Below are 27,922 nucleotides of genomic sequence, written 5' to 3' on the forward strand. Positions count from 1 at the left end.
GCGCAACTGATCAAGTGGCACGTGTCGTAAGCGTGCGCTCGGTACTTTTCCGTGCTCTTCTGCATCTTTCTTGGACATGTATATACTTTTCTGGTAAACCTGGTGAGGCCTATATAGACTTTACGAGTCACCGACTATAGCCAGTAAGCTAAAAAGCTCCATCATGGAAATTCCTTCAGTGCACTTGCCACAGCTATGATTGGCTTAGGTGTTCGCATGGCGCATTCGAGTCACACCGCACTGCCAACACCACCTAGATAGAGAAAGCCTGCTTACTCGTCGCCATGACGTAACAATTAAGAGTCAGCCAATGAGGATCGTGTTTTCAACGACCGTAGCCAATCACGAACGTGCTTTCGGCAGCCGTGCCCATGAAGGCGAACCATCGTCGTCTGCGAGTTGTGATTGAACGTCCCCGCGTGCTAAATGGGAAAACTAAATAACAAACTAATAAAACGCAAAACGGTCCCAATCTCTCTCAATAGTCGATTTTCTGAAAAGCGTCTTCCACTTTTTCTCTAAATATTTAGATCTGCAGGTTCCAGGTGAGCTGCAATCGTCTGCGGGTTCCTTAATTCGCAGAACGGTGAATCGCAGTAGCGGACGAATTCTGACTCTTAATCGAAGGAGGGAGACGAGACAACGAGCATGCCTTCTGCATCTAGGTGGCGTTGGCAGTACGCACGGATGCTACAACGGGCTGCTCATACGTTGATATTCTCTCGAAGACACCCTTCCGACACCCTTCCGACACCCTTCCGACGGCCTTCTCATAGCACATTTGCGTGGTTAAAGGCCGAATACGTAAAATATTGGCTCTAACGAAAACGTGAATCGCCATCACTATTTGCCTTGTGCCCGCCACCATCTCGTATACCCCACTCTCAATGTGTGGACTACGTTTCTCGCTGGCGGAGGTATACCTTTGTGACTGTAGATCTGGTGTTGCCTCTAAATATAAGTGCAGTGTAAGCAAGTTGTAGAAGGGTCCTTTACATAAGGATATGCATGGGAAGTTTCCTCAGGCTAGATGACAACGGCGGTGATAGGAGGTCGCGTGTGGCGGCTGCAGAAGTCAAAGCATGGCCGATCACCAGGCCTACACAACCAGTATTTGTTGACTGACCACTGACCTCACAGTGACTGACCTCACTGACCAGTATTTGGTGGAGGCCGCTACATCAATACCCCCTCCCCCTAAATAATCTCCTTCATTCCAGTAAACGATGTCCAGGAGGCGGTGGTTGTAGAGAAGCTACCACTTGAAGACGACGCTGTTTACGCGACAAAAAAAAAAAAAAAAAAGGAGAGAAGTATATAGCTATCTACTGTCTACGGTCACAATGAAAAATCACGGGAGTGCATATACATGTGTCTGCCATCAATTCCCAGCGTGTTTTGACGTCTGATCCATTTTCCTACAACCACATTAAAGTGTGAGCTACAGCGTAGTATGTAGAAATTGTATATGCTTATACGAACGGGTGTCCAACATATTGGTAGGCGACAGATATTCTTCTGGGCCATATATGATACTCGCAACGGGGAACTAGTACTACTGACTACCGGTACGCCTTGTTTCATTCATTTATGAATGGATACAAACCGCATTAGCAGTTTAAGCAATGTGTGATCTTATATAGAAGTAGCACGGCTCAGTGTGTAGGCGCTAAACCGAATCTTTATTTTCTTAGGGCTTATTCGTCACCTGATAGTTATACCCATGTCATCATCACTTTCTTCATTTATTATTGTTGTTGTTGTTGATAGTTATATCCATCACTCACCAATTCTGGCAGTGACTACCCTAGATCTTAACTTTCGGCCATCATCATTCCTTCATCTGTTATCACATCATCTCATCTCATCCTGGCTACGGTCGTGACGCAGCCCACATAAGCGAGGCTAACAACAGAAAGCCGGTTTTCGTCACCACCACTACCACCACCTTCACCACCACCACCCACCACCGTTTGCCGGACAGACATTCGTTACCTTCATAATCATGGCTCTTGCCAAGGCAACGCCTTTCCAGAAGTCCCTTTCGCCCATACGGGAGGACGCGTCGATAACAAAGTAGACCACATGACGTACGCCTGGTGCATCCAAGTTCAGACCCATTCCCCTGTTCTCTTTAACAGAAGCATTCAAGGCATCCGACAGATTTTTAATGGCTGGCCTCACCAGCCTTTCCTTTTCTTTCAGTGGCATCTCATACTGAACTTGGAACTGGAACTTCCCTGAAATGGCGAACGCATATGTTACTCAAGATTCTGTCTTGAACCATGTCTTGAACATGTCTTTGGAGCTATTTATAACTTTACCTATGCAAGTTGGCAAGGGGTGCGACCAAAACCCTCTGTGATCGCAAAGGATTGTATCGTTCCCGCGAAGCCTATAACCCGGATTGCAGGAGAAATTGACTTTGGCTCCAGGTCCGTAAGAGTTACCAATCTTCACGCCGTTGTCTGGTATGCCCGGACTCTCGCAACCGCGTTGAGCCGCCAGTCGCTCTGTTTTTCGCAGTGAAGACGTGATGGATAAGACTCTGGGTGGATAAGTCAGAATGTCCGTTTCCATACAGTACCTTCCGAGACACAACGTGCCACAGATCCGTTCCATACGCCGTTGGGCAGGCAAAAGCGATTCTCGTGACCAATCAGCTTATACCCTTGTCGGCAGCCGAATAAAGCTACGTCATCGATGAACGAGGTATTTATCTTCATCCAACCGAACTCTGGTACCGATGGACGGCCACAGTGGATCCCTTGGTCAAATATAAGAGATCTCGTTGAGATGGAAACCGTGCAGAACACAATGCGGTACCTCGTTTTATCTATGTTCTTTAAGGAAGTGTCATTTGACTCCATCATCTCACATTATCATGATGATGATGAGCTGAATGATGCCTGCGAACGTCACCATCGCGTCATCGAATGACGTAACAATGTTTAAAAACGTACGAGCCGAAATATCAACACTGCCAACTACAACTACATTAATGACGATGGGATAAGGTGATTCACCGCAACAATTGCGGTACCATAACACCGTCAACACCGTCTCAGTACCTACTAAGCCTTGTTGCGCGGAGCTTCTGTATCATGGGGCAATAGACTATCTGGATGCGTCAATCGCATACTGAATACCGAGAACGTAGGCTGAGAAGTGGCAAGGGTGGTTTAACAAGCGCGCTAATGTGTTAGCGTGAATCAATGACATCGTCGAAAGCAGGACGTCAGTATTGAATCGAAAGGATATTTCCCCGTACACGTTCATACACGGACTCACTCCTGAGGCTGCCTATCGCCACTACCTGCAACTTTACTACAAGTGTACAAGCCTGGTCTCGGCTCGTTTGAATGTCCGTTCACTTGAAATTGAGTTCGTTCCTTATACTTCGACATACTGTGGCATTTGGGCTTCCTAGGCCGTCCGTTAGCTGTGCTTCCATGACTAAATGACATATCGCCCACAGCAAGCAATTATTACTGAATTCGAAAGATATTTTCTCGTACAGGGTAATACACGGACTCAGTCCTGAGACTGCCTGTCGCCAGCGCCTGCAAATTCAATTTCAGGTGTTAAAGTAGCTGAGATAGTCCTACATACTCAGGCACTCGGGCTTCCTAGACCATCCTCCTCCCGCGCAGATCACACTGGATGCACCCTCCAGCACGTAACCCTCTTCGCACTTCAGGTTGATTTGGCTGTCGACGGGGAATTCCATGACGGTGCTGTTCACAAACTCCTCCACGATGGTATGGGGGCCGAAGTCCTCTCGAGTGCAGTTGTACTCTGCCGTGCACAATTGTAATTGTATTATGATATACCGGAAACGCCATGTCTTTCTTCTATTTGTGAGTAAGAAGTTTCGCTCTACAAGAGGACCAATATAACGTCATCGTTACGTGCTGTACATGAAACGTGGTATGTTTCTGCCAAATGTGCTTCAGCAGTGTGGTTGACGTTGCGCTTCAAGTGAAATCAAATTTAAACGAAATGATAAGATTATTACATTTTAGGTATATGATGGGATATTATATATTAGGAATATGATACCAGTATATTTCGTTGAAACCGTATACAATGAAAACTAGAAGGATAGCAGTTCTACGAGCCCAAGGTTTCAGCTGCACGAGTCAATGCTCTCAAGTTTCAACACTTCAATTCGTGAATGAGGACAGCGTTGCAACTGTTAAGACAACCAGTAAATTACGGATCCACAGCTCAAGCACAATCTTGTGGTCAACAGAGGGCGTCGGGTGCTGTATCTGTTGGTGACAAGCAAGTCCTATTGACTTACCAACACACGAAGGTATGGGATCACTCCAAGTGCCATCTTCGTTGCATTCCAGGTAATCTGTCCCGTTAATTCGATAACCGTGATTGCAATACACGAACACTTCGTCATCTGGAACGAAATAGTCTCCACCCGATTTGTCTGTTCTCAACACTGAGTTTGCCACGATTATGTCTTCGCACACTTCCACTGCCTCGGCTAAAGGATGAAAAAAAAAAGAAAAGGAAAAGCACGTGTGTTAATTCGACAATCAGCAAACGCCGCAGGCAAAACACTGAAGTGCACGTATCAAGAGACTAGTACAGACAGAGCAATAGATAGAGGAAATTTGCGCACGTTTGCAGCGTGGCCTGGGAGCAGACCATTTACGGTTCCGGCAAGTTATGATCTCTCGCCCGACGAGATCATGATCTTCATCGCAGGTGAAGCGTGCTTGAACGCCATGCTCGCAGCAGTCATCGTTGTAGAGGACACCATCCTTGTAATAGTCTACGCCGCCGTATGGTGGAATTCCAGGAGGCCTACAGCTACGACCTGGACGGCAGACACTCATTTAATGGAGGAAAAGAGAAACAAGATGCGTAAAGCGACAGCGCTAAAGTGGAAACGATAAGGACAACTACATGAACGGCGATAAGATGAGGTGTTTCACCGCAACGATTGTGGTACCATACTTCAGTGCATGTGGGATAATATATGAGTGGAATGTGCTGTGTCCATGCAAGGACGAGAAGGACGAGGGACAGGTACGAAAAGAAGTCGCTGGCGCAGAAAAGACCGGAAGAATCGTGGCATTCTTTCGGGCATTAGTCCAGGACAGTTGTGTCTGATGTCAATAAAGACGCAACAGGATGACGATGAAAAAGATGAGACATACACACGCGCACACACATGACAAACCGACAGTAACGGTTGCCTTAAAGTAACGGACCACACTTGGCCTGTAAATAGCACTTGTAAAACTCTAAGGTAACCCTTCTACAGGAACATGTGAACGCCGCTCAATACAGAAAAGGTACCTGAGAAGAAGTGCGGCCGGCGCAGTACTCACTATGCACAGCGGCGATCATGAAGCGGAATGGTACTGACTCGCATGTGTCTCATCATGTTACTAATTGTGGCCTGTGGCTAATTGTGGTCGTGCGTGAACATTCTATAGCCCGCCTAGAGACTGCTTAAGATGTGCACTCTTAGAAATGAATACCAGCGGCATGGCCGAGTGGGTTAAGGCGTCTCGCTCGTTAGTGCCGTGCTGACTGGGAGGTGGTGGGTCCGAATCCTACCACCGGCTGTGCTGTCTGAGGTTTTCCCTGGGTTTTCCGAAGACTGTCCAGTCGAATGTCGTCACAGTCCCCCTGAAGTCAGCCCAGAACGCATACTAACACCCCTGTCCCCCACTCTTGCCTGCTGTCCTCTCTCCATCCGTCCTCATCTGTACGCCGCTCATAGACACAGTTGCTTCGCGGCGCTAACACGAAAGTAAAAAAAAAATAGAAATGAACTTCACTGCATGGCACGCTCCTAGCCAACCATAATCTCGAATGATATCGTTATCTGCCGTGATTTGTTGAAAACGGGAGGCGTACGCCTTTTTTGTGACAATCATGAACAGCATAATTGTCACAAAAAAGGCGTACGCCTCTCGTTTTCAACAAATCAGGGCAGATAACAATATCATTCGAGATTACGGTTGGCATGAGCGTGCCATAAGGTGAGGTTCATTTTTGAGAGTGTGTAACTGAAGGCCTCTGTACGTGCGAACACATGGGGCCTTACCACTAAACCCGTTGATGAGTCTCTCTGCTGGCAACAAAAAGCTGTCGTAGCCCCGAAGGATGATCAGATGGTCATCTATGGGACTGGACACTAGATCCTCCAGAAGCACGCTGAACGCGCTCCTTAAGCCAATGCAGTAGACTTCAGCACGGTACGGAGGTCGCCTCAGTTCTGTTATAGCTTGCTTGGGACTCCCGCCCAAGTTAGCCTTTCCTGTAACAGTAGGTACAGGACATAGGTTACCTGATTCTGTCATTTATTTCTACTGCAGTCTGCTGCGTTTCCATGCGTTAGGGATGCGGCGTCGTACGGCTGTCATGGCAATGATGTACTCCGAAACGCGCCCAGAGCGGAAAAGATCGTACGAGTTGGTCTAGACCAAAATCGTTCCGTCGGCGACACGGAAACCTTGCGATTGACCAATGAGCGCAAGTGCATGGCGCAAGTGTGCGGGTGCCTCGTTTGATTGTAAATGTGGACGGTACTTGCCTGGTGGGGCAAGCTGGAATTATACGAGGCACACGGAGGCACTTACTATCATGGTTTACGATTGCTTTTCCTCTCGGTCAGTGTAATTTAGCGGCAAACTTAAAAGAAAACTTGTAGGCTCTTCATAGATGTATGGCGGGCTGTAATAGATGGTTCTTCCCGGCACCGTAGCCCACGTGCCCGTCTCCAGCAACTTCTTCTTCCCTCGTTTGCGTGGCTAAGCAGCAACGCGGTTTTCGTTCGCTAAATCGAACATCTCTCTTTCTTTCTCTCCTCGTTTTGTCTGATCAGTGCAATGGCAATCGCGGTGACGTGCTCCCAACGTAGAGGGGCAGCAGTGTGAACTGCAGTGTAATGGAGCGACGCAGAAATATTATACTACATATTGAGTTCTGTTGCAAAAACAGACATCGCTAGCCTTAGTATACATAACCACAACAATCTGCAGTATAATTATGATATACCAGCCCCAGAGCAAAGACTCCAAGGGCGATTTCGTGACGTGAAACGGCATCAGTAAAAGGACGGTCCCTCCTGAGACACTCAGGAAGTGATGGATGCCACACGCTCGGATATCTGTAGGGTATTCTCAAAATGAGCTCGTGGCTGTGCTGCATGAAGTGTGCATGTCGCGCCCCTCTCCTGGTAGAAAAAGCATAGGTCATTTTACTCGTACCAGTGTTATAGATAAACGTACGATCCACAAATAGTTTCAAACGGCAGTGCGATAATGCATTTAGCAACGGCTGGAGAAGAAAAAGAATAAATGATGTTGATGCTAACGGGAAAAATAATAGGGAGAAATTGGATTCGTCACACGCTGAAACCGTCTACTCTCATTAACAGACATTCCCCCCTCAAAAAATAAATAAATAAAGAAACAGAAAAAAAAACCCCGGCGCTTTGGTGGTAAGCATGGGCCTACTGTCAAATCACCGGTTAGCGTAGCGCACAATTGATCACACGGACCTCATAGACAGACTCCAACGCGCAGCGCTGAATAAATGTCACAAGCGCTGACAAGGCAGCATCCCTCTTCTCAGGCGGCCGAGGGGGCCTTTACGAGGTCGAAGTTGCGGTTGTCCAGTCGGTCGAGAGCAGATCTCATTGTAGCTCTTTAAGGTGTGTATCTAGAACAGTGCACGAGAACGTGCCCTGTGTCCTCCACGGTTGCACAAAGTGTACAGTTAGCTGAATCAGCTTTCCTACTTTTATGGAGGAATTGGCGCCCGTATGCCACGTTCAGACGGAACCTGTGGCAACAGTGTCTGGATAGACAGAGGTAACGTGGACGGAACTCTAAATTTCAGATCTGGGACAGCTAGATGGAGCAACGAGGAGTTCCCGTCGCCTTGTAGCCGTTGCTGTCAAGTCATAGTCTGTGTAAGAGACATCAATATGTTTTGCACATCAACTAGATGTGCAAGATCCGCTACTTCATCAGCCGCCTCATTCCCCCGTGTGCCTGCGTGTCCAGGAATCCACTGAAGTATGATGTCATGGCCAGCATCCCTGGATTGCATGTACACATTGAGAATGTCGAGGACTACGGGTACCATACCCCATTACGCAGGACTGATATTATTGCTTGTATTTTCCAATCTATTGCATTCTGGAAGCGCTGCTGCAATGTTGGTGATTGTACTTCAGAAGACCATAGTACATATCGTTGGCTACATACTAATGTGCACATTTTCGGGCAGACAACGTCGAAAACTTGCCATAACCACATTGAAAAGCAGGGGGCTCAGGACGGAGGCTGAAGTAGACGGGGGAGGGTATGAACGCCACGCGCTAGATGGACTCGCCTGGTAGCTGCATCTGCAGCCTCATTTCTGGGAACACTGCTATCGCCAGGGACCCACTGCAACTGGATGTCATGTTCCCGGAGGAGTGCACTTCAAGGACGTCATGCACCATTGGAGACAGACGGCCCAATCCTGCAGAGTAGAGAATGATGTATAGTTTGGCTTTGGTGTCGGTGTAGACGAACCAGTGAGCTGGAGATGGAGAGGACGCAATGAAGACAAGCACCATACAAATCGTGTGCAGGTCCGCCGCCGCCGCCGTGCAGTGTGAGAGTCTTGCATATCCTTCAGCTGACAACTGCGGGATCACATAGGCACAAGCAGAGCCAGAACGCATAATTGATTCGTCGGTGAAAACCTGAATCCTCCCTCTATCGCTGTCAAGTACAGCCAGGCTGTGCTGCCGTGGAACCACCGTTGACGCAGATTTCTTCGTGGACACTCCAGCTACATCGACACGAACAGGGGGTGTGGACAGGGCCTAAAGTGGGACAGGGTGCCTCGGCAGAGGTTTGTGCTTGGGGACAATGCTACAGTGGGCCACAATGGTTTGGCTGTACCCAGACGCTGGACGACGAATGAAAGCGCACACTAAGGGGTGTCGATGGTGGCAGTTGCCAGCCTCATGTAGTGATTAAGGGACTGATCGAGCCTCATAATGGGTACAGGTGCCTCCTTGTCTTCCGCGAAGACAGGAGCAGTCGATCTGGAATCCGTGGACGCCGAGGCACGTCTTGATGCTCTTCCCAAGAATGGCAGTTGCTCAGATGTGGGACAGAGATGATGCAGTACTGGAAGGTGGTAAGCCACCTTTCGTACAAGGGACTGGTGATGACCGAAAAGAGCCCCAGCAGTGAGCCCCCACCTGGTACCACAGAGACTGCGCAGAACATTCAGTCGGGACTCAGCTGTATCTTTCAAGCAGAGAACCTCTAGACGAGTATATATAGACTAGCATGCGTTTATTCTTCGTATACAACTTCATGTGAGGACAAAGTCCCTTGCCACAGTGATCCCAAAGCCCAAGTGATCAGCAAACTTTTGTTACAAATTGTCATGTACATCCCCTAAAATGCCGGTGAACATTCATGCCCTCTAAGCCTTCTCTATTCAAAGGCGGTTTCTTACAGTGCTCCACACCATTCTGCATGTCGTGCCGAAAATATACCCTAAATAGGCCTTATGGTTGCTGGGCACAAAACTGAGCTGCCGAAAAATTCGCATAAGGTAGTGGGCAGACAGTCCTTCTTCAGCATTGCCATGTTTTCCAACCATTTTCTCAGTAAAAAACTTCTCCGCAACTTGAGGGAGCATTACAGATCCAGGAAAGGTCTCAAGAGTGTACCTAGTTCCATGGTACAAAGCCCTGAAAACCTCAGGTCGTCATGTTATGAACTTCGTCTACCAGCGTGCCTGCGTCAACGCCATGCTGTTTGCCTAGTTGTTGCTAGAGGGGATGATCCAAAAAGGGAGGGACACATGAGGCATGTCAAATGTGGGGTCTGGCGGTCCGCACATACTACTCGATATTCCATTTATCCAAAAATATCAAAGAAAATCTGGTTTTCTTTTAAATAATCAATCAATCACCACGGGAAAGATTTTTTTTTTCTAACATCCGGATTCTTTTTTCAACCCTTGTGAAAATACAGTCTGACGCACAGAAAACGAACAGCTCATCCCGTTTTCATTATCAGTGATATCGTCTCGTTTGCACTGCGATACATGATGTTGTCTAAGGCGTCACGTACAAGGTTCACTTTGGTGGTCGATAAATTTCGTCTTCCCATATCGCTACCCAAGCAGCACAATGTACTGAAAGTCGAGTGCAATAGGGGTGGACGGTATGTGTCTTATCAATGTTCTTTAGTTTCACGAGTCTGTTCAAGGCCTTTCACCTACCCGTCCACCCCTATTGCACTCGACTTTCAGTACATTTTGCTGCTTGGGTAGGTTAGCAAGACAAAGAGTACTCACCGTTGGTTATCAGGAAGATGCTGACGTGCAGATTTTCATGGCTTTGAGGGATACGGTGTATCGCGAAGTATATACCCAAATATCTTGCTACTTCATCCAACGCTGCCTTCAAATTAGTTCGTCCTCCTAAAAATGAGAACTAATGTTGCTGATCCTGTCCACACATTAGTGTATATGTCAATGAGGTGTGAGATACATCAGCCTGGCTGACATTTCCTCTTCTCTCTTTTTTTCTATTTAAACTTTTCACCCCACCCCCTATGTGGAGACAACTTACCCGTGTAAGATATGGCATCAAGTTTTTCGAGCACGTGATCCATTGATATGTCTACGTGGGGCCTTACAAGACTCGTGGCGTCGTTGCTGAATATGACGACCCCAACGCGATGTCCTTGCTCTGTGACATTGATCTGAGGGCATGAGAGCTGGTATTGGACATGTCATTTGAGCAGTAGCGCCACTACGGTATGCGTCACCCAGTGCTGAAGCTCTGTGGGACTAACCCCCCCCCCCCCACACACACACAAATTTATAGATCCTTCTCCACACCAAGCGACGCACAATAAGTAACAATATCGTACTACAGGTAAAAGAAACAATCACGAGCTCGCAGAGGGGCGCATGCTTGCTTGCTGGGTACTGCGTCATGGTGCTTATGTTTTTTTTTTTTACGTCATCGCGCCGCATGGGAAGAGATAAAGCGACGGTACTGGTACGGTGCGTTACCCCATATCGTCGCGCCACCCGGTGCCACCTGCATCACTTAATGACGCCACTGCTAAGGAGAATGATACAGTTGCCATTGAAACGCAGCAAGCAGGCATGAACGAGATTACGTGCTGAAGTGAAAAGCAGCTGCAAGTGGAATCACTGAGAAATGGCTTGTGAAATAATTTCTAATTTGGAAACAACTTGCAAGTAGGCCTGCCACCCAGCTGGTATTTGGCCAACGCGGCCACTTATTCAGTGCTCGCGGCGGTTTCCGACTAAAACGCAACGCTGGCAGCGTTTTGCCCTGTCTCAACGTGGAAGGTATCAACAGACGCGGCGTTGCAGTTACGGTATGGTGAACTAGGTGATCTAGTTACGGTGCAGTTGCAGCGCCGAAAGACAACGACGCAATACGGTGCACGCAACAGCGATGCGACCCGATTTGACTTTAAAGTTGGGGCGGTAAACTTAAACATATGACGGGCCTAGGTTTTCACGTTTGGACAGTTCAATCAAAATCGAACTTCCGTGTAATATTCAACCCGGAGCACATTACCGAAGAATCCGGGCTTGTGACTAAAAGCGCACTCTTAAAAATGAACTTCACCTCATAGCACGCTCCTATAGCCAACCATAATCTCGAATGATATCGTTATCTACCCTGATTTGTTGAAAACGGGAGGCGTACGCCTTTTCTGTGACAATTATGAAGAGCATAAGTGTCACAAAAAAGGCGTACGCCTCCCGCTTTCAACAAATCAGGGCAGATAACGATATCATTCGAGATGATGGTTGGCTAGGAGCGTGCTATGCGATGAACTTCATTTTTAAGAGTGCGGTCAAGACCGTTCAGTGCAGTGAACGACAACGAACGAACATTAGTGCTGCGTCTTGCTGTTCATCCCTTGTCGTTGCCGTGTTTAAAGACTGCACTGCCTCCCCCCCCCCCCCCCCCCAACACGTTCCTGCTATCCTCTCTCAATCTGTGCACGTCTCATAGTCAGGGCTGCTTCGCGGCGCTAACACGAAACATAAAAATGACTGCACCGAAAGATTTTGCGCACAAAGTTTACCCACACCCACATTTTTTACCTACACCTTGCATGAAACGCGTAGCCTGGTAATAGCCCTTACTGATAAGCCCCATTTCGTTAGTTAGTCGTGTGTACGCGCACACGCGCCACATTAACAATGTCGGTAATGTATAATTTAAGGTACACTCTAAAAACAGAACTTCACCGCATAGCACGTAGTGCGCCCATCATTGACGCGGATGATAGGGTTATCGCTTTTGATTCGAGGAGAGACGGAGGCGTACGCCTTTTTGTGGCAATTACCACATATCCAAATTGGCACAAAAGGACGTACGCCCCCCTCTCTCCTCGAATCAGAAGCGATAACCGTATCATTCGTGGCAATGGTTGGCGCACAGCGTGCTATGCGGTGAAGCTCTGTTTTTAGAGTGTAGAATTAGTCTATACAGGTTCATAAGGGCTAACACGATTCTTTAATTTTTTTAACATTCACTCGTCGTATCGTAATTGTTTATATCCATCGCTCTTTTTCGAACAGGCTTGCCATACCTTCATAACCATGGATCTTGCTAACGCAACGCTTTTCCTGAAGTCCCTTTCGCCTATAGTGTTAGACGCGTCGATAACGAAATACACCACACGGCGAACACTTGATACATTCGGGTTCAACCCCATTGGCCAGCCGTCTTCAACTGAGGCGTTCATGGCATCCGGCGTGTTTGTAGTGATTGTCAGTGCCTTCATCAACTTTTGCTTCGCCTGCAATGGCGTGTCGTAGTAGAACGTCCCTGAAATATCGAGCAGAATGAATATACTACTTACGCACACTTTACGAAGGATTCTTTCACTGGTGACATCTTGAACGTGTCTCAAGAACTATTCATAACTTTACCTATGCACGTTGGAAGGGGATGCGACCAGAATCCTCTACGGTCGCACGATATCCTATTCTGCCCGCGAAGCCTATAACCCCGATTGCAGGAGAAGTAGACTTTGGCTCCAGGTCTGTAAGAGCTACTCTTCTTCACGCCGTTGTCTGGTATACCCGGATTCTCGCAGCCCCGTTCAGCCACTAGCCCCTCTGTTTTTTGTAGTGGAGACGTGTCGGATAAGACTGGTTGAATAATCACAAATGTCTGTTTCCATATACAGTACCTTCCGCGACGCAACGTCCCAGAGATCCATTCCATACGCCGTTGGCGAGACAAAAGCGGTGCTTGTGCCCTTTCAGCTTATACCCTTCTCGGCAGCCGAACGAGGCCACGTCACCGACGAACGAAGTATTCATCTCCATCCAGCCTAACTCTGGTACCGATGGACGGCCACAGTGGATCCCTGGGCAAATACAAGATATCTCGTTGAGACGGAAACAATATTCGACACGGTGCGCTGTCCCATGTTTCTTCCACCCGTTTTTTTGGCGCCATTTAGTTCCTGTTCCTCAACTTACGGAGAGTGAAACGTGCCAGAGAACATCACCATTGCGTCATCACGAAGCACTCATTACGTACGGAACAGTGACGAAAGAGGCCCAGACCAGGTGGTACAGTGAAGCAAGAGGCACGCAGTTGATGTTGGACGCGCAGTTTAGCACTTTGTTCGTATGCACTTATACACTTTCTTATACGCTATGCGCAAAAGGTATCAAACACGGCAAATAATGTTAAGCTGTTATAAAACCAGCGCTAAAATAGAGTGCCTCAATACTGGCTCACTCAGAGGGTGCTAGTATCGAGGTACCCTGCTCTAAAAGATTTCGGGACGTCATGTCGCCAATAATCCCCAAGTGAACAGATGTCTCTGTCTCCTAGAATAATCTGCAGCGGCTACATTCTTAAAAATGAAGGGGGGAGGGGGGGTAATGGCAGGATCGATTCGCCGTTGTTGGCCACACAGAAGTGGGCGTCATCACGACTATAGCAAAAAAAGAAAAGAAAAGAGAGAGCGAGGGAGAGAGAATATGGGTGGTGGTGGTCACGACTGACGCCCTGGGGATATGTGCGTCCTGGGCCGACTTCTAAGGGAACTGTGCCGACATATGTCTGAAAGCGTCTGAGGAAAACCCAGGAAAATATGGAGTTCACCGCATAGCACGCTCCTAGCCAACCACCATCTCCAACGATATACTTATCTGCCCTGGTTATCTGCACTTGCACGCGTTAAGAGCTAACAAGAGACGGGGCACTCGTCGAGAAGGACACGTGATAAAACACGTGCACGGCGCTCTTCGCGCGATACGTGGAGGGTGTGGGATACGTCACGCGCAATGTGTCACGTGCCCATCACGCCTTTCTCGTGACAATTACTAACAGCATCAGTGTCAAAAAAAGGCGTACTCCTCCCGTTTTCAGCAAATCGGGGCAGATAACGATATCATTCCAGATGACGGTTGGGAAGGAATGTGCTATGCGGTGAACTTCATTTCTAAGAGCGTAGTTTACTGCTGCTGCGGCTGATTTCTTGCTGCGGCTAAATTCGGCTACGTAGCGGGACCTTGCTGACTTTTTTTCGTTTTAGACCCAGTTTTATGCGTGCGCGATGTAGTTTTCTCGCCGTTATTCGCGGACCTATACGCAGTTAGCAACTTCGACACAGTTACCACAGTACACTCTTGACAACGTTCTCGTCCTAGATTAGTTGAAAACGGGAGGAGCAGCCTATTTTGTGCCGTGAATAATGCCACAAAATAGGCTCCTCCTCCCGTTTTCAACAAATCAGGGGCAAGAACGGTGTCATTCGGGATGATGGTTGGCTAGGAGCGTGCTATGTGGTGAAGTTCATTTTGAAGAGTGTAGTTTTCAACCTTCAATTTTGTAAAAATAACCCTTGGTACTACAACCAACTGTGTATTTAGGACGGAAACTCTGTCGTAAATAGTGAGGGCACAGGATATCAAGCACGTCCCTTCTCAGTATCCACGTCCACTGTTTCGGGGTACGTTTGACGCGCGCGTTATAGGAACTGCCATGGCCCAATGACATATCGCAAGCAGTACGTAGGCCATTAACACTCAATTAGCACTCAATTCGAAGGACATTTTCTCGTACAGGGTCATACATAGACTTTGATCCTGGGGCTGCCTGTGCCTGCGACTTCACTTCTCATGTTGAAGTAGCTCGAATAATCGCTCTACATACTCCGGCACTTGGGCTTTCGAGACCATCCGCCTTCCGCGCAGACCAAGCTGGATGCACCCTCGAGCATGTAGCCCTCTTCGCACTTCAGGTAGATTCGGCTGTCGACGGGGAATTCGGCGACGGTACTGTTGACAAACTCTTCCACGATGATATGGGGGCCGAAGTCCTCTCGAGTGCAGTTGTATTCTGTCATGCACAATTGTAAACCTAGTTAACATATTGTGATGTACCGTAAACGATATTTCCTTCTCCTATATTTGAGTAAGAAGTGTCGCTCAACGCGCGTTGATCAATGTGACGTCGCGTTGCGTGCGGTGCGTGGACAATACCAGGCCAAATGAGTTTGAGCAGTGGTATTTGACGTTGAGCTCGAAATGAAATCAAATTCAGGAAGTTTATCTTGATCTTATGATAACATGAAATCAATTCAAAATGCAAAAAGGGGCGGTAGGAACGTTATGTCTATCATATATGAATTACAAGACTTGTGACAAGACAAGACAGGTGTAGGAAACTGCATCAAAAGCAGTTGCCTCTTTCTGCACGAAAATCCTGTAATTAATAAAGAGGTAGATGCCTATAACTATCGTTTCGTCAACTTGACCTTGCTTTTTACACCTTTTGCGAAGTTATAATGGTGTCAGGTTTCAGGAGATGTTCCATCGTTTGCTCAGGTAGGACAAAGAAGGGTGGCGCACAATTCCGCTGACTTCAACTCTCCTGCCAGGATTCTAATGTCACGAAACAACTGGTTCATCTCCATCGGCCCCAATACCCTCGTTGCATTTCTCCCGCCTTAGCAAGTTGATTGATTGATTTAAAAAAAAAAGCAAGTTGACCCGCAGATGTTGCAACCGAATAATGCTTTAGGAGGCGAGACACTTTTCAAATCTTTTATTTTTCAACGACGCGGATAAGCGTGTCAAGTCTCTCTGTCGCAAAAATGCGAAATTTTGTTATGCATCCCATTAATAAACATATTCCACATATTGATGAACATATACCCCCCCCCTTCCCCTCGTGAAGGCGTGTGACTGAACATATAATGCGGTCTGCGCCCATTATAGGCGACAATATACGACGAGAATATCCTACAGTACTTAGCGCCGCTTTAAACTATGGGAACTTGGTTATCAGAAAGGAGGAGAAGGTCTCCAAACTGTTTCGATTTGTCCTTTTTCTAAGCCCATAGACCACGACGTGTCAACGTGGGCGGAAACGAAAAGTGCAGGATCGTTCTCCATTACTCGTGACATAAATCTCCCAAGATGATGATGATGATAATGATGATTCGAGTCTCCCAGGATGCAACGCGTACGCAAGGAGCACTGGGATCTCCTGAAGTCGATTATTGTAAAGCCGAACAGTAAAAAATCACGTCCGTCCAACGTCCATGTGTACGGGTTAGCCAGCGGAACGTCAGCTGGGCTTCGCGCCAGGTTCTCGAACGTGGAAAATTGGGAAAGAGCTGGGTTTGCTACCTGCACGCAAAATTTAAAGGAACATCGATGTTACCCAAAAGTTACAACGCGCAGAGGTGGACCACAATGATGTTGGCAGAAATGACGTGTGAGTACATCCGAACATAACGCCACTATCGTTTTCAAACACGCCAGCATGTAGGTAAAATAGATGAAAATCAAGCGAGCAGGCGACACATGTCTATGACGAAAACGCAAAAGACTAGGGAACATAAAGGGAAGCACATAATCTCGGTATGAAGTACGGTTGGGCTATTATTTTGCTTTAGGCTTCATTAGTGGTACCAGTTAATATGCGAAATGGCACGCACGTCTTCAGCTGCCGTGCTGCAAATTGGGTGGGAATATATGGGGTGGTGTCCGGAGCGGGACATGAAATTCGAGATAGAGAGAGATACATGATGACGATGACATGGGGATGTCTTCCGCTGATTGAGCAGAATGCTACCCCATTGCTATTGGGGGAAAATCAGAGGATGGTGATGAGGATGATGCTGAGGACGCTGACGGGGGCATTAGAGGGAGTCAATCGGGCCGGTAGTTTCAAGGAATTTGATAAAGGGTCGCAAGATAGACCTCTGCTTTTGTTTGTCCCATGGTCCCAAAAGTGAGTCTGAGATCAAGGTCAAATTCGAAGTTTCCAACAGTGTTCCTGAAGCGGATGTCTCCACGATGTTTCCTACCTTGGTCAGTCATCTTCGTAACAACAACAACTATAAATGATGCCGATGAGATGAGCATCTCCCAGGAATTGCATTCGTGCTGCGGCGATTCAGGTTGTACACGTACCCACCGTGTATGGCAAGGGCGTTTCTTCAAGGCTTACCAGAAGCCCTTTTAAGGCTCAATATGAACATGACTCCCTTCACATGATGGTGGTTTTGACAGAAGTTCCTAGAAAGGTGTTCATGGGACGCAAAGATGTACCACCAAAAAGGGGCGCGTAGAGCTAACCATTGATTGACCTTACTTGATTAGATATGAATGACTCAACTGCTAAATGGGCCACAAATGTCCTCCAGCGGAGTCTACGTTTTGAAACGCAGCCAACGGCAGAACACCTCGAGGGAATTGCTACGGGAAAGTGGCGCAGGGGGGAGTTGACACACGGGGAAAACGGCTTGGGGGAAGTGAGACATACTTCTCGGTTTGTCAGCGAGGAGAGTGTTCCAGCTGACAAAGCAAGTAGTAAATTGATGCAAACCGTAAGCATAATTCTTGGCTCAGCGGAGGGCATCTGGTGTGGTATCTATGTACGAGTATATATGACAAGAGAGTCGTGTTGACTTACCAACACACGAAGGTGGGTCACTCCAAGTGCCATCTGTGTTGCATTCCAGGTAATCGGTCCCGCTAATTCGATAACCGTGATTGCAATCCACTATCACTATGTCATATGGAACGAAATAGTCTCCGCCCGATTTGTCTCCTCTCACCACAGAGTTTGGCACGACCAGGTCTTCGCACACTTCCGCTGCCTTGGCTGAAAAGTTGTCAAAAAGAAAAGGAAGAATAGAAATGCACATGTATTACTTTGAAGGTCAGCAAATGCCGTAGGCGATAGCACTGAAGTGCTCGTATCAAGAAACCACAGAACGATAGATGGAGGAACTTCGCGCACGTTTGCAGCGTGGCCTGGGAGCTGACCATTCACGGTTTCGGCAAGTTATGCTCTCTTGCCCGACGAGGTCATGCTCTTCATCGCAGGTGAAGCGTGCTTCAACGCCATGCTCGCAGCAGTCATCGTTGTAGAAGACACCATCCTTGTGATAGTCTACCTCGCCGCGTGGTGAAGTCCCAGGGGGACTGCAGCTGCGACCTGGACGGCAGACACTCATTTAGTGGAGAACAAAAGCAACAAGATGCGTGAGAAAAACGACAGCGCTAGGATGGAAACGTTAAATTGCGAATGAACATATGCTCATAGAAGCAATGAAAGCAAGAAGCAAGTAATGAAACCTGACTTAAAGTAACGAATCACACATGGCTTCTAATTAACACTTATATTAAAACACTAAAGCAACGATGAAAGACGAGTTGTTCCAGCCTCAGAACATCAGTTCCCTCATGTTCAACAGTTGCCGCCTGCGTCGATCCCGTCGTATGAACGTGTGTATGAGTGAGCAAAAATGTAAGAGTGAAAGGAGGATGAGTGAGAGAGAGTGGCTGGTTAGTCCCTTCAGATGACGCACCCTGGAAGTCGCTGAGAAGGCGTGTTAGCTTAGCTCAATTGGTAGAGCCCTGGACCGGCAATCCAGAAGATGTGGGTTCGACTCCTACAGCTGGCTAACCTTTTCAGTGACTTTCATCTTTCATCGTTAATTTCTTAGGCAAATTGAGGCTTTGTATGTATTTGTCCCTTCTATGTTGTTCCAGCCTCAGAACATCAGTTCTCTCATCTAAAGCAAGCTTCCTGCAGGAACACGCGAACACTAGTCTAGGTGGTACCTGGGAAAAAGTAGGGCCGACGCAGGAGTCAGAGTGCGTAAGTGTGATCGTATCACTGCTTAAGCTCTATGATACTGACGCGCATATAGGGTTAATTGGCATTTCGCCTGAGCATGTCTATAGCTTAAAGTATGCCAATAGATGTGCTAAAGGCGTCACATGTACGGAATGCCTAAGAAGTAAGGGTTCTAACATTTATTGCAGATACCGTACGCCAACGCATACTGTAGTAAGACATCTTCACTCTCGTCCTCCTCTTCTTGTTCGTATATTTACGGGCCCCTACAGTGTACAATTACACAAGAACGGAAAAGCAGCCTCCCCCAACTGCTCTAGTGTTGTGGAGGATACGGAGCAGCAGGTACTGGCTGGCGTACGCTACAGCGAAGGCTGCCGCCTTTTCCCAGTCGGAGCTTGCAGCACTCGACAGCTAGCCTTACAGCTAGCCTTACTTAGCGACAGCTAACTGTTGTTGAAGCAGCCGGGCAGTGGCATACAAAGGAACTACTTTACTCATTCATAATCACTTTGGGTAGTTCATTTTGTGCTGTCGTCACATTATCGTCATGATAATCTTATTCATCATCATCCCCACGAACCCCGTCTCTGTACTGTGTGTTTGAGGAAAATTTAATATAACGTGGCTATAGATAGAAGTGTGAACTAACTCTAACTCTGCCGCGGCGAAGAACTACAGGCAAACACTCAGATAAATACTTACAGCAAACCTCACAACTACAGAGAGCACAAGTCAGTACAAATCAGACTGTATACAGTTCATTACACGCAACATCTCCGCAAGCCACATGCCACAGCAAGACTGCAGAGTATTTACAACAAAACCTCACACACAAAAAGAATAGACTATGTACAGCTACTGTACAGCTGTCTGTACAATTGAACACCCTTTGGAGGCACAAGTGAGTCGGTGTAGCCGGCCATAAACATTCGTGGAGCTCCGATCTCCACAAATTTCAATTCTATCCTCGCACTGTTAGGAATCTTTCTTTGAACATGCAGTGTGTTTTTTTTTATTCTTTACAGACTTTAAAAAAAGAACTAGCATTTCAAAATAGATGACGTTCTATTAGGGGGGTTATACCGCCGGGCGAACATAGTGTGCAGCTACTGGACGGCCAATTAGCTAAAATTGATTTATAAACTTGTTAATTAAATGTGAGATGGCAGAATTGGAGCCACTCATTATTCGAATCCACCGTACTCATTAAACATCCTGTGAAGCAAACGTACTTTGATATATAAAATGTCAAATGTCTCGCTATGCAAATGAGCTGGAACTAGGACGAGGCGCTTTCCCAACGCAACAATGCCGCGGCTTTCACTTATCTGGGCCAGAGAATGGTCTCAGATTAGCGCCTACTCCAATCAGCTCCATGGCTCCAAAGCACGTGACATCTCACCGGGATTGCCTGTCGCTCTTTCTGTGCTCGACATGTACGTAGTTCTGGTTTCGGCTCATTACCATAGCGAAATTTGGCAATTTATATCTCGAAGTCCTTAGTTTCTCACGGTGTTTAATAACGACGACAGATTTGAATGATGACTGGCTTCAATTCCACCATCCCGAATTCCCCAGAAAACATCTAATTAATGAATTAATTAATGATTTTTACGTAATTAGTCGTTGAGAAGGCGCATACGCCGTCCTACAGGATGTCGCTTTCGGACGGAACAGGAACGTCCCAAACATGTCTAAACTCGTTACGCAGAAATTTCTCCACAAACTCCGCGTTGACCAGTGAAGACTCCGACGAACGCGCATTTGTTTCAGGTGCACACGTCTGGAACATTTTATATCGCAAAGCTACACTCTTAAAAATGAACTTCACCGCATAGCACGCTTCTAGCCAACCATAATCTCTAATGATATCGTTATCTGCCCCGATTTGTTGAAAACGGGAGGCGTACGCCATTTTTGTGACACTTATGCTGTTCATAATTGAACTTGAAACTTGAGGCGTGATTCTTTCTCTTTTTCTTTGCTCTCCACTCGTGGGGCTGTAAGTGCTCGCCGTATCCGACTTGCTGTAGCGCCAGCTGTACCAACCAACTGCGTGGCGAATAAAATGCCGGGAACCACGCCGCGAGCTTGACAAAAGTTCCCCCATACAGCAGTCGCTGTAAAGAGTACAGTATTTAAGAGTAAAGAGTAAAACATTCTAAAGCATTTGAGTAGAAGAGCAAAAAGTACGACGAAAAAGGAAGTTACTGAAAGGGTTTAGTCAGCTGCGGGGACTTCTTTCATTCTCTACTCATTGCTCATAGACACTCGATGCTTTGTGTGTTTGTCCTTTCTCCTGTGTTACAGGCTCAGAACATCAATTTCCATCGTGTTCACTCAAAAAAGTAACTCGTTACTTTCGAGATACTATCAAGTTAAGATTTGCGAACTTTTTCTCAAACGAATGCAAACAAAGCGAAGATAACAATAGATTCCCGTAATACCCTTCTTTCCCGAATAATATCCTCTTACTGCGTACTCGCCTTCTGCGCATTAGACATCGCGCACGATAATGTGCATCGCGCGGATGCCCGATGCTGTGCTCAGTAGGAGAGCCACGGTAAGCGAGCGAGCCAACTTGTGCTACATGCATTGTTTTAATCAATGGTTCCTTTAAATTATTAATATTTGAGCCCTGTTGTCTCGCCAAGGAACCATGGAGCATTGGACGTCTCCTCGGCTTTCGACCGACGTTAATTCACCAACATACGCCTTTCAGGGCAACACATTGTCACGCGTGTCTACTAAACCGCTGTTTACTTCTGCAGGGTAGCGAAAGGACGGGTACCCTGGAATGTGTGAGATCAAATATATGCCCACATAAGAAGCATGCGGCCCCAAAATAATCTCAGTTAATTGTTTAGCTGTCTTCCGTATTTCTCTAAAAAAAAAAAAAAGAGTACAGGATACTGATGAAACGCCGTATATGCAGCCAGGCTGGTGGAGAAAAAAAAACTCCGAATATAAGCATGAGCACTGGATGAACGAAATTGCTGACACTATAGATAGTGCCACTTAGAAGTATTTTTAAGTCACCAAGTTACTCCGAAAAGTGTTTGGAAAGGGCAACTTGAGCAGCGTAGTCGGGAGGTAGCGCTTCGCATTTAGTTTCTGTATCATAGAACTGAAATTATGGGAGTAATCGAACACCCGCTGAGCAGAGCTTGCACTCAAAGCCACACTTGGTACGTGTAAGAACACTGCGCTCGTGGCAGACTGATGAGGTCCACACGACCCAACACGTTACAGGACGAGTATAAAGCACCGTTACAACCGTTTACTTGTGAGATCAGAGAGGCACATACTTAAGCATTGTGGAGCAGGATGATCCCAGGAACCGTTTCTCAAGCACGTCAGTTCGTTCGCGCCGACTAGCAAGTGCGTGACGTCGTCGTTGCACTCGAAACCCAGTTTGTCGCCCGGCTTGCAGCAGTCATCTCCGGTTACAAAAACATTTGGAATGTAGAATATGTCCTCACAATTTTTGAAACCTGTAAAAAGCTGGAGTTGTATTGCGTGAACAGTCTGCAGGAAAACTGGGATAGCGAAATGGAATGTCCCTTAAAGGGACGGTCTCGTACAGCCGGGGCGGTTCCGAAACTTAGCCAAAACTAGTTTCACGAGTACTGTACACATACAACCGTCAAAGTTTCATTTGGAATAACCAAGTCGTTTTCGAGGAATTTGTCGAAACGTGCCGTAAGAGCAGACGACGAAAGCTGCGCCTCTCTCATGCATACGTCACGTATGACGTCGGCCTGCGGGTGCGTCGTCGTTGTCATGGTAATTGTAACTTGCAGAAGCACCTTGGGTTGAGTAATCCCCTTTGCTTTCGAAATGGGGACACTGAGGCATATACCTCCGCGAGCGGAGAATGTAGTCTCCCATAATGTGGCGCACAATCGGATACATGGAAGCTAAGTCACGTGTTTTCTTTCCGCGAGTTTTTAATGCGGTTTTTAAATAAACACGTACTCCTTCTTCATGTACGTCGTGAGCGACACTTCATTTCGAAGCATGATCAGTGTACAACGGGGAGTGTAATAGAAGCGCGCGTAATATATTTTTGGTCGGAGGTGTAATGCGACCGCGCGCGCTGATGGCCAGCGACTTAAGATTTGTGATTGTGGATGGGGTTGTTCTGCGACTTTTAACTTGTCTCTGAGGATTAACATAGTTGTTCTGAACCACCATGCTTGCCACTACTTCGAATGCGCGTTTTTCACCTGAGAACTGAAAGAAAATGTACGAGAGTTGCCGCGGTGCCCAGTAACTTCTGAAAGTCGTCTGCTCACGCCGATGCACTAGCGCGCGCAAAAGCAGACGATTTCTGTATCCTATCACAGACTGACCCGCAGGGCGACGTGGCCGTTCTTATTGTTGCCAACACAGATCGCGGCATGCTCTGCAATCTTTATCAATTTAATTCGGTTATTTAATAACTGTGGCGTGTTTTGTCGGGTAAATTAGCAGTATCCCATTTTCAACAAAGGGCAATCGAATGGTACACTTTATGAAAAGGGGCAGGGGGTACGATACCGTCCCTTTAAGCAGATACGACGCAAGGACAATGTCAAAATTAACGCATTAGATGTAGATAAATAGGAACAGTCCTTTTCCGCACAATGGTAGTGGCGTACCACGCCACGCAAGAATCCAAAGCATCCACAGAGACTTCAGTTCAGAGTTCAGAGAGGAGTCTTCGTAGCTCACAGAAGTGGCCTGCCGTCTTAAAGCGCTCAAGAGTGTTTGCGTTTATCTTTCAAACGGAGAATGGCGCTTTGTTGGCAGGTGCGCTTTGCGTCCAGGAGCAAATCATGCTCGAAAACGGGAAAGGTATGAAATCGCTTGCGTCGCCTTCGGAGGTTTAGTCGGCTGTCAGGCTGTCAAATTTTGAGTCGATAATGTCAACCACTTCGAAGGCCTAACACGAATGGCTTATAGTGCCGTCGGGAGCCGTTATCCTGAACTTGTTCTGTGCTGCTAAAAGCGTCCTCATAACTCTAATTTCTGCCAATTTGTTCCACAGTTTAACCAACCTGTGGACACGTGTCCTTTTAATTTGGCATTTATTCGGCATGTGAGAACATTTTGCAGACTGTAGGGTTGGACAGACAAGACATGCGGCAAGGAGGCTAGATAAACATGGAGGCTTGTCGTGTGCAATCTCGGAGGCATGCGCTTCAAATATCCACTTGCCGACGAAAAGTGCGGACAATGGGTGTGTCCCTCCTTGACACGTTGTGACTCTTACCATGACATGCTGGAGGCTCTGGATGCCACTGGCGGCCCTGCTCTGCGTCTAGGCAGGCAATCTCAGGTGAACCTTCTAAGTAGAAACCTTCGTTGCAGGTGTACCGCACACGCATGTACGGTGTCGCATCATGTCTTTCGAGTTCTTCGTATGTCGCATTCCCTACTCCAGGAATATCTGGGCAGGCTGGGATGGTGGCACACACTGAAAGGATATGGGAATTGGCAGTAGCCAGGATGATTTTCTTGCTTGGTCTTTGGTTCTACGCTGTAATAATCGGCGCAGCATTGAAAATGCGGTATGAGCATAAATCAGTGAGTGTCTAGTGACACTAGCAGACCGTTTTAAGCTTCCTCGTCTTGTATGATAATTTGGACAACAATGTAGCATAACTCAGACTAAAGGCTAGTTCCAACATATAGCGATTTGCTACACAGCGCTGCGAAAGAGCGCTATGTTTTCCTCCTCTCAGTGCTGCGAACCGCTATAAAACAGCGTTTATCGAAGTATAGACCTCGTCAACGTTTCTAGCATTATTTTGAGCGCAAACTCTGCTTTAACCAATCGGGAGTTTCTTTCGGATGTAACGTCGCGGAAGCTGCGATTTGTTTTGCATCCCACCGAAGTTGCAAGGCGGTAAGGCGACGACGACAACGTGAAAATATCCACGAGTTTCATCTGCCAGTGCATGGCAATCCGCAGCATCAAAAGAGACATCCGCCATGGCGCTGCGGATATCCGACACGAACAGTAAACAATCACGGTAGTATCGGTGCATCGCGTCGCAGCGAGACTTCGCGTGACCCGAGCAGGATAGCGCTATGTGCTTGGTTGATGTGAGAACGGCAAGCGGAAAAACAGCACTGGCTTTCTAGTGCTATTCTCTAGCGCTATAGAGCGAAGCGCTGTATCCGTCCACTTGCCTGAACGTTAAGAACGCCAAAGGTGATGGCCTGCCACACGCAAGGTTGGACATACCCACGCCGTCCACACTTGCCATTAAGGATCCAGGTCAGAGCCGTTTATCAGGAGAGTGGAGGAACCTGTTTTGTAGGGTGTCATTTGACATCGTGCGATGGGCGGGACCAACGTCAGTGCCGCCATTTGTGAGCGGAGCTGCCACGTTGAAATCTCCTCGTGCTTTTCATTCCGTCATTTTGGAGCGGAAGTGCAGCCTGGAAATCTGCTCAGGCGGCTCGGCTCACGTTTCATTCCAGCCAAGTGGGCGGAGCTATGATGGGTCTGGCGTGACTGCGAGTCCCATACCAGATGTGAGCGACAAAGAGGAGGCGGGAATGGGGCCTTAAAAGCAGCCGTGCACCACCATAACAGGTCACGCACCACAGCATTAGGTTGTAGTCCTCACTACGCGGACTATCGAACTGTGCCGACGCTTCAGGCCGACCAGGAGTTGGGAATTGCGGACAAGATACAACTGGGAGAAAGCGTCCCACGAACGCAGGCTTTTTTACTTGCGATAGACCAAGCAACCAGGATGGTTGCGGCCCGCGCAGGGAAGGAAGACGCCCAGTCGGTAATTAGTTTACTGGAGCGCGAGGCTTTCAGAAATACCAAAGTTCTCATAGCGGACAACGGACCTGCGTTCCGTAGCAGTAAGTCGAGACTTCGGGCAGCGCAAAGGGGCATAGCCCTGCGCACGACGACCCCGGTACCATCCGGAAGGAAATGGGTTGGCTGAACGAGCGATACGCGACATTAAGTTCTACATGACCGTCTACCCTGGTCACTGAGGAGGTTGGAAGGGAGCTTTAGAAGCAGCCGTGCACCACCATAACAGGTCACACCGAAGGATCCTATTATCGATAGCGCCCCGTATTTCAAGACGTCTTTGGTCAGACAGCTCAAAAAGTTGGCGGAGCCTCAGGCCTAGACAGGTCCCCATCACGGGCCGACACCCTTTTAATACACGGCTCTGATCAAGGTTTTCATCTCACACCATCTGGTGGAAACTGAAAAATTTAACCACTCAAGTTGTGAATCAAAAAGAAATATTAGTTTCAGATAACGGTTGTCTGGGCCGAAATAAGCGGCTGGATAAATTAGCGTATTCGACAGGCGCGTGTCAAAATTCAGCGCATCAGTTCAGCAACGCCTTTTTCAAACGGGCCACCCTATTGCAAGTATGGCCCCGGCAGAGTGAGTTAGAAACGAAGCCACTGCGCCTGCGCCAATGCTGCTTGAAGTGTGTAATCCAGAACGTAATCCAGAACGTGTAATCACGAACGGGAGACATATGTCCGCGGCATTAATCTAGCCCGCGAAGGCAAGAAACGCTGAAACCAGCACCGTGTGTCGTAGAATTTCAGTGTGAAACCCCTGGCGGCCGATTTTATCTGCATTCCTACTGTCACGGACGATGATGGAACTAAACCGCGCGCCTTTAGATTTCATCCTGTGATTCGTTCCTCCGTTAGACCTCGGTCAGTAAAAATCTTAACTCTTATGTCTCTCTCTATAGCCCCACCCTGTATTCATAGCCCCTACCACGCGGAATGCACGGCATGTTGGCGCGCAGATGTTGGATGATTCACCTTACGTGTAAATCTGCTCCTAATTAATTTAAATTATTTTCAAGCTCCATATTTGGATAACAACTTCCCAGCGAAAACATGTAGATAAGAAGTAGAAGAGATAGATTGGAGTAGAGTAGAATAGACTAGAAGAGAAGAAGAGAGAGATAGAAGAAGTAGAGTAGAATAGACTAGAAGAGAGGAAGAGAGAGATAGAAGAAGTAGAGTAGAATAGAATAGAAGAGTAGAGGAGATAGAAGAGATTCTGTAGAAGAGATGAAGGAAATGGCCGTTCGATGATTGTTTTCTATTGCTGTAACATCATTTTTATTATAAGGATCCAACTCTACGATGGCGTATTTCAATGCTGGCCTAACATATGGCTTTACGCAGCTAGCGTAACCTTACGTAAGGCAGGTCGGAGTTCTCCGCCGTAAAAACCAGAGCGTGATTGCAAATTTTCTGTATGCGTGAGCGCCATTTCAAATGTGTTGTCAAGGTTATGCCCACATAATCTACTTGATTAACTTTCTGAATTTCACAGTTATTTAACACATACTGACACTCGGGTGCTGTTCTTTGTGGTGCACATTCTTTGTGAACCTGCGTGTGCAGTTTGCAATATGGGATCCTCATCGCGATACTCAGGTTCAAGGTTCCACGCAGGATCAAGGTTCCACGCAGGATCAAGGTTCCATCGATTATGTAGCTATAATGTCTGTGCCTCTGTCGGGACATCTCCGTCTCTCGTTAAACATGCGCATGGAAGAAACGTCTGCGCAATTATTCCATGTATTTGACATCTCAGTTTCTCTAGAAGTAACGCGAGCAACAGATTACCGAGTCAGCTCACGTTAACAATCCGTCGCCAGATAAGTGACACCATGAAGTGTATCACGTGACATCGTACTTCTTTGAAACGACGCTGATTGTGCCCCAGCGAGCAACAAC

At 47.3% G+C, this 27,922-nt stretch overlaps 1 protein-coding gene across 2 annotated transcripts in view; it reads right to left on the bottom strand.

Moving 5' to 3' along the window:
* The window catches only part of LOC135397052 (sushi, von Willebrand factor type A, EGF and pentraxin domain-containing protein 1-like), a 45,966-nt gene that overhangs the window by 16,652 nt on the left and 1,392 nt on the right, over nucleotides 1-27,922 (bottom strand). The window contains exons 3-19 of one of the 2 annotated variants that reach the window (XM_064628381.1): nucleotides 24,441-24,644; nucleotides 22,492-22,677; nucleotides 18,338-18,535; nucleotides 18,008-18,199; nucleotides 15,236-15,421; nucleotides 13,254-13,433; nucleotides 12,991-13,179; nucleotides 12,648-12,886; nucleotides 10,631-10,763; nucleotides 10,354-10,479; nucleotides 6,080-6,292; nucleotides 4,640-4,837; nucleotides 4,307-4,501; nucleotides 3,613-3,798; nucleotides 2,588-2,767; nucleotides 2,325-2,513; nucleotides 1,996-2,240 (exon numbers count right to left, since the gene is read on the bottom strand). In XM_064628381.1, the coding sequence (XP_064484451.1) occupies nucleotides 1,996-2,240; nucleotides 2,325-2,513; nucleotides 2,588-2,767; nucleotides 3,613-3,798; nucleotides 4,307-4,501; nucleotides 4,640-4,837; nucleotides 6,080-6,292; nucleotides 10,354-10,479; nucleotides 10,631-10,763; nucleotides 12,648-12,886; nucleotides 12,991-13,179; nucleotides 13,254-13,433; nucleotides 15,236-15,421; nucleotides 18,008-18,199; nucleotides 18,338-18,535; nucleotides 22,492-22,677; nucleotides 24,441-24,644 (3,239 nt within the window). The remainder of the gene's footprint in view (nucleotides 1-1,995; nucleotides 2,241-2,324; nucleotides 2,514-2,587; nucleotides 2,768-3,612; nucleotides 3,799-4,306; nucleotides 4,502-4,639; nucleotides 4,838-6,079; nucleotides 6,293-10,353; nucleotides 10,480-10,630; nucleotides 10,764-12,647; nucleotides 12,887-12,990; nucleotides 13,180-13,253; nucleotides 13,434-15,235; nucleotides 15,422-18,007; nucleotides 18,200-18,337; nucleotides 18,536-22,491; nucleotides 22,678-24,440; nucleotides 24,645-27,922) is intronic. The other variant, XM_064628382.1, reaches the window with a different exon arrangement.

Source organism: Ornithodoros turicata, chromosome 6, assembly GCF_037126465.1.
Source record: "Ornithodoros turicata isolate Travis chromosome 6, ASM3712646v1, whole genome shotgun sequence".
NCBI classification, from domain to species: Eukaryota; Metazoa; Arthropoda; class Arachnida; order Ixodida; family Argasidae; genus Ornithodoros; species Ornithodoros turicata.